The sequence below is a fragment of the Arachis duranensis genome, chromosome 4, assembly GCF_000817695.3.
Source record: "Arachis duranensis cultivar V14167 chromosome 4, aradu.V14167.gnm2.J7QH, whole genome shotgun sequence".
Lineage (NCBI taxonomy): Eukaryota > Viridiplantae > Streptophyta > Magnoliopsida > Fabales > Fabaceae > Arachis > Arachis duranensis.
Genome location: NC_029775.3, coordinates 11,948,992 through 11,956,710, shown reverse-complemented (window position 1 = coordinate 11,956,710; position 7,719 = coordinate 11,948,992). Strand labels below are relative to the sequence as shown.

The 7,719-nt window shown below is 23.5% G+C and overlaps 1 protein-coding gene across 1 annotated transcript; it reads right to left on the bottom strand.

Annotated features, from left to right (window-relative positions):
* Nucleotides 1–4,852: 4,852 nt before the first annotated feature.
* Nucleotides 4,853–5,554, bottom strand: LOC107483388 (cell wall / vacuolar inhibitor of fructosidase 1). The gene has a single exon (XM_016104005.3). It carries the CDS (start codon nt 5,431–5,433, stop codon nt 4,897–4,899), a length of 537 nt encoding a protein of 178 aa, XP_015959491.1. The 5' UTR covers nt 5,434–5,554; the 3' UTR covers nt 4,853–4,896.
* Nucleotides 5,555–7,719: the final 2,165 nt, after the last annotated feature.

Below are 7,719 nucleotides of genomic sequence, written 5' to 3'. Positions count from 1 at the left end.
TTCTAGTTTTATTTTTAAAAAAAATATAATAACAAAAAATAATATGAATAATAAAAATAAAAAATAAAATATATTTATTATTAGTATTTTTATATCTTTTTTATTAAAAAATATAAAATACATTAATTTATTATTTTAAAATACAATATTTATGGTTATATCTCATTACCAATATAAATAATATATCTTAATGCATGTCTTGTAAACAAACTCCTTCTAAAATTTCATAGTTGATCTTTGCTAGGAATTGTTAAAAAACAAATCCGGGAGTCATTTAATTATTAAGGATTAGAAACACAGATAAAAATCATTAGGATAGTGTTTGTTTTTAGAGTCTATAACTGAAATTGGGATATTAGATTCGGTATTATTTTTAGTAGTTAAAAATTGAAATTAAAATTTTAGTTCTAAAATATAAAATTTTAGCTTTTTTATTATTTTGTGGGAATATAAAAGATTAAAATTTTGTGAATAAAGACAAAAATTTTAATAATATTTTTTTAAAATAATACTCTTTTTTAATTTTTTAAATTTTAAATTTATTCATTAATCTCTATATTTATCTTAAATTAAATATAATACTGAGACATAACTCAGTTTAGTATATTTTACACCAAACATAATATAAAAATTTAATTTTATCTCTATCTTTTAATCTTTGTCTTCTAATCTTAGTCTCTCAATCTCAATCTTTTCTAAACGCAACTAGAGGATTAGGAGGTAACCCAAGTAATTCAACTTTTTTTTAATATATTTTTATTCATTACAGATAATTAGAAAACTTGTATTGATCAAATAAACTTTATTAATCAATATTGTATTCAAAGAATTACAGTATTCATTTTTGAGAATTTGAATCAATAGTAGTCTAACAATAGCTCCTGCAACATGTGCCACATCACGCATATATCAATGTTCACGTTGGTGAGTGGTGAATTATTACCACTGAACTGTTGCTCACAAGACATGGCCTCATTAGCTGAATCATTAATAGCTTCTTCAGCAAAATAATTAGGGTTTCCAAACTTAATTCCATGAGTGGCTTGTGGTACATCACCCACCAAGATTCCAGTGATGCATCAAAACATGAATGTAAGGCAAACTTAGTTTCATCACCAGCACCTTGGAGGAGTTGATGAATCTTGTTTAATGTATTATTTGATTTAGATTAACATCAACCATGATTAGTGCTAGGCCTTGGACATTAGTAGTTTTGCTATTAGGGTTTCAATTGAGGATTTTGAGACAGAGTTTTGGGTTTGATGTTTTTTTGCATGTATCTTGAATTAGTTTCTTATGATCATTTGGTTGGAAAACCCTACATTTACCTTTTGGCATTATTGAAATTGTGAGTTTGTGACTAGAGCGAGAATTGTGAAGAATAGAGATAGGTATTTCAAGTTTTTTGCCATCTTTAATTTCTTGATGATAACAAAGTACTCAAAAAGATTATTGAGAGGATGAATGGAATGAAAAGTGATTAAGTGAATTTTTCTGGCTGAGGTTTTTTGTTTATTTTCTTTAATAAATGTATTGCAAAAATATTGAACATTTTAAATGTTTGGGTTTTTAACAAAAGTTTATATTTAACATTTTAACAAGTGTGTCTCTAAGGTACTTATTATTATTAGTTAAATCCTAAATTTAAGAATAATATGGGATGACTGATAAAATTTATTATCTTTTATTAATATTCAATTAATTTTAAATATTAAAAATTAAAATTTAAATATTAAATTTTAATAATATAAAAATAAAATATTAGTCAAAATATTAATTAATATTAATAAAAAAATATTTTCCTTAGCATTTATCTAAATTTAAATCACGAGTCAGACTAAAAAAGATAAAATTATTGTTAAGGAACTTTTCAGTCAAAACTTTATTTTTCTGACCACTATTAAATGTACTGGTACTATAAATATCATGTATTTAGGGGTGGTAAAACGGGTCGAATTCGTCGGACCGACCCACCGAATTTACTAAAAAAGGTTAGTCGGACTAGATTTTGAAACCCGTCAAATTAAAAAAATTCGCTAAATTCGCATGGCAAAATTTTACTGAGTTTTGGCGGGCGGGGCGGGCCGGTCCACCGGGCCAAGAATTTTTATTTTTTATTTTTATTAAATTAAAGAGTGATTATTACTACAAAATTAATAATTATATAATTTTTAAACACTTTTTTTATTTTTTATTTTTATCCTTCTTTTAGTTATTAACTTTATTTATTTTATTTTATAATTTCGTATATATACTTAAATTATGTGACTTATTTTTTAAAATAAAGATAGTTCTATTGATAATATTATTTTGAATAATTTTATTAAAATTAAAAATAAAAAAAAGATAGTAAAAAATTATATTATAATTTCCTGCCAATCCGCCATAAAGCGAGATGGGCTAGCATTTTAAACCTACCTTAGTTGGCGGTCCGCACCGTTTATATTACGGGCCTAGGCGGGGCGGGACGGATTAGGATGGACCGGCCCGCTTTGCTACCCCTACATGTATTCAGTCACAGTACACAGATAAAACCCTCTCTCCGCAATATATTTAAAGTAACTAAATTGTGAGATGATATGTATTTTTTTATTTAAAATTTTTTAAAATATAAATAATTATGATTAATTATTTTTTATTTTTGTTGTCATAATATTATTTATTCTAAAAATTTAAATTGATAGAAGGACGTAAACATAAATAGCTATTATATGTCTAACATTCCTGAAATTTTTCAAATTTATTTAATTTTTGTATGTAAAGTTTTTTTTTATTTGTCTTATACTATTTTTTCTATTTTTGGAGTTCACTAAAAATATAATTCTATATTTTTTAAATATAGAGTTATGATATACCATGTCATGATACTATTTATCTTTAAAATTTAAACTAACAGTAAAAAGGGACAACATAAATAATTATATATTTAACACTCATAAAAACATTTTAATTTTTAAAAAATATTTGAAAAATAATAAAAAATATGTATAAAGTTATTTTATTTTGCATTTTTTAATTACCACTTGAATAATTGAATAATATTAAATGTAATAAGTATATAATTATAAATATTATATGCATAAAATTATAGATATTAAATTAGATAAATTAATTTTTAATTATTATTTTCTTAATATTATTAGATATTTATTCAATTTTTTGCATTTTAAATAAAATATATCTCCGATCTAAATTTTTTCATCATGCATGTTTTTATTTTCTTAAGATAATTCTAGTCACCAACATTTAAAATTCTATAAAAGATTATACTTATAATACTCTATATTTTGTTACTTATGTTTTTCACCATTATAATATAGTGGTTCTCCAGATGTACATTTTTTCTTTATTTTTTTACTTTAATTTTTTTTAATTTCTTATATTTTCATCTTAAATAATATTTCATACAATTACTCTTTTTATTTTACTTTTTTATTATTTCTTTATTTATAATAGATCATGTATGTCATATGTACATAAAAATATTTTGTATTTAAAACCTCAACATGTAATTTTTCTTGGAATAAAATATATTTTTTATTCCCATCTTTATAAAAATATTTCTAAGAATTGATTGAAGAAGGACATAAGCCATTGATTTGCAATGAGAAGCGATGGAGATGTTAGCTGTTTTTGTAGTAAAGTTATATTCATAATTTTAAAAATTTTTTCCTGAATGTTAGATCATATATGGTCGAAAATTGAATGGAAAATGTTACAGAACTAATACATTTAGTAAAATAAAAAAAAATTAATTACTATTAATTAAAATATAAGATAAATATAAAAAAAAGAAAAAGGTTGATACTTAAACCTTAAACCCAAAATAGAAAGGAGAGAAATTCATATTGTATGGCAATCGCAGGTTAAATTAAACTTACATACATAACTACAGAGAGAGTAATAGGATTGTAAATTATATGATTAAGAAGAGTACCACTATAAATCCAAGATTTCAGTTTGTTGATAACTCCCTAATAGTCTTATAAGACAAGACAAAATTTGGGGATGATGTGAGAAGAGTTACTTTATTCCGATTTGTATGACTGTTTTTGTCTTTTTTTTTGTTTGGGGACATTAAGTTTTATTTTGATTATCGAAAAAAATAGAAAATACGAGTGAAATAAAAATGTAGCATTTTTGATAAATATTAATTCTGACATATCAACATTTCTTTTAAAAACAAATGTAAATTTTGGTAAATCTTTCACTATAACGCACACACAGAGAGACATGCATCATCGTACCTATCTATGTCCATAGACTCACACACGCACACACACAGACATGCATCATCGTACCTATCTATGTCCATAGACTCACATATGTATCACATATGTATTGACACATGCACACATACAACCATTCAATTGTTGTTTGTTCTTTTGTTTTTACATTATTTTTTTTACTAAATTTTGTTTTAAACTCTAAATTTTTTTTACTATTATTTTAGTCATGTACTCTTAAAAATAACATAACCCGGGTATAAGTTCTTACACACCCACACACATGTACACACATTCAAAGACACACATGTATAGACACACAACTCGTACACATGGACATATACAAATGCACGCATATGCATAGACATACAAACTTACACATATAGCTGTTCAATTAAATTATTATTTTAAATAAATATTTGTTTATTAAAATAAAAAATAATTATTTTTATTAATACTATAAAATTAAATGTACATATAAACATACTTTTTACCATCGCAATGGATTAAAATTAATTTTGTTTCAAAAATAATTGACTTATCTTATATCTATCATATAAAAGAACTAATTTAATATAATATATTGATAAATTAAAATATATATAAGAGATCAAACTTTACTAATCAACATTTTATTCGAAGATTATTACAATATTTAATTTTTGAGTATCTAATACAACATTCTAACAATAACTCTAGCCATATTTGCACCATCACGCACAGCTTTGTTTTCATTGTTTAATGGTGAATTACCATTGAACTCTTGCTCACACAAGTAAGCCTCGTTAGCTGCATCAGCAACAGCATTTTCAGCAAATTTAGGGTTATTAAACTGAATTCCGCTAATGGCTTCTGGCACATCACCCTTTAAGATTCCGTCGTTGTAATGGCCAATACATGAATCCAAGGCACCCTTAAATCTACCAGTAGCACCTTGTTGGAGTCGATGAATCTTGTTCACTGCAACAATTGATCTTGATTTCATGAAATCAACCATGTTTAGTGCTAGCCCTCTGAGGTCAGCATTTCTGCTACTTGGGTATGAATTGAGGATTTGGACACATAGATTTGGATATATTGTTTGGTTGCATGTGGATTGAATTAGTGTCTCGTCATTGGAGTGAAAAACCATACATTGACCAATTGGCATGGTGATTAGAACAAGAATTGTGAAGATTAGAGATGGATGATTCAAGTTTTTTGCCATCTTGGTTAAGGATAACAAAATATTCAACAAAGATTATTATGGACGAGAGGATGGATGGAATGAAAAATGATCAAGTAAATTTTCCTTGGGGTTTTTATTCTTGCACTCAAAGAATAATGAGGCCGTTTACATGCACTATTTCGTGGGTTGGTTATTAACGCTATTTAATATTGGACCGACAAAGTGACAACTTAAAATATTTTGCATAGTAATCAAATTCACAAATTTTGTTGACTATTTACGTAATTAATATATTTTTTATATATCTATTAAAATAAATTAATAATAATTTTAATATGTGACTTAATAATACATGTTAGTAAAACACTAAATTTAAATCATATGACAAAATTGTAAATAAATGGAAAAATATACACTTTGCATGAGTAAATCATAAAAAAATTTATCCAAATGATCAAGTTACTAATAAAAGTACTCTTCAAATTTGTTAAAATGAGAGTGCGGTGCAAAAATTTTAAAACATGACGAAAAATTTAACCGTTAAATATATTTTTTTGAAAATAATTTTAAAAATAGAATTTAATTTTAATGTTTAGTAATTTTAGGCTAAATAATTTTTTTGTAATATTTGTTAGATGGTCAAAAGTATTTTAAAAATGCAGCTACATTATCGGTATAAGATATATTACAAGTCAAAAGTTATGTAATCTTTGTCAAAAAATTATTAATGGTAGTTATTTAAAGTCAATCAGATAAAAATTATTTATCTATATTTTTGTTTTTTTTTTGCCTAAATTAACAGTTGTAAATTAATAATAATAATAATTCAATATTGAAAAATAAATTTAAGATTTTGCTAATAAAGAAAACTTTGCTAAGGTCATTCAAAGTAAACATTTAATTTTTTTTAATAAATGTATTGCAAAATTATCAAAAATAATGTTAAATATTTAGATTTTTAACAAAGTTTATATTTTATTTTGGTGAGTACAAAGTTTATATTTAACATTCTAACAAGTGTGTGTTTACTATACTTATTATTATTATTATTATTATTATTATTATTATTATTATTATTATTATTATTAGTAATAGTAATAGTAATAGTAATAGTAGTAGTTAAATTCATAAATTTAAGAGCAATACTACCTAACTAATACATTTATTTTTTTAATTAATATTTAATCAATTTAAAATACTAAAAATTAAATTTTAAAGTCTAATAATAATATAAAAATAAATTATTAATCAAAATATTAGCTAATATTTATAAAAAGTGTATTAAGATCACGAGTCAAAGAATAAATTAAAAAAGGACAAAATTATTGTTAAAGAATTAACTTTCCATTCAAAAAATTTATTTTCCTTGACCATTATTAAATGTAGTGATGCTACAAGTACCATATATTCGGTCACACATACACTCTTTTCGCAATATTTTAAGGGTTTATTACTTTATGCTATGTACACATGTTAATTTTATAAATTAAAATTTTTTATTAAGAATATAAAAAATTTAAGTTTTTAATATATTTATTTTGTAATTATTAAATAAAATACTTAAATTTTTCTACTAATAATAATGATAAGTTTATCATGTATTTTGATGACATATATTAACTAAATTCACATATCTTAAAAATAATCAAATTGAACAAAGTAAGACACTATACAAAAAACAACAAATTGCGGTGATTTCTAAAAACCGTCGCCAAATAAAAGATTGCAGTGGTTGATACAACGAATAAAAAGACGACTGCCAATAGTTTAGCATTTTGTGACCATTTTGGTATAACCGCCGCAAAATGGATATAGTAGTTACAAAATAAACTATTGGCGGCGATTTTTTTACGACCGCTGCAAAATATGTCTAACTCGTTTCTTTTTCTAAATAATCGGATATGATCTACTTAAGTTCTCACTATTTTTTTTTTAAAAATATGTTTGAATCACTATTACTTAAATCGTTACACTATTTTTGGATTTGTTTTACATGAAAAAATAATTACTTACAAAAATATATTTTAATTAATCATGTGAACAAATTTACGAATTAAATTTTTTCGTTTACTATAAGATCTTTTAAGTTTATATTAAAGCATAAATGTAAATAATCAAAGAAATAATTATATGTTATTGCTATTAATTATTTTTAATTCTCATCAAAGCTTTTTAATGTTTCAAAAAATATTTGAGAGATAATAGAAAATTAATCCAAAATTATTTTATTGTATATTTTTTAATTATTGCTTAAATAATTGACCAATTTCAAATGTAATAAGTAGGTGATTTTAAATATTATATACATAAAATTATAGATATTTA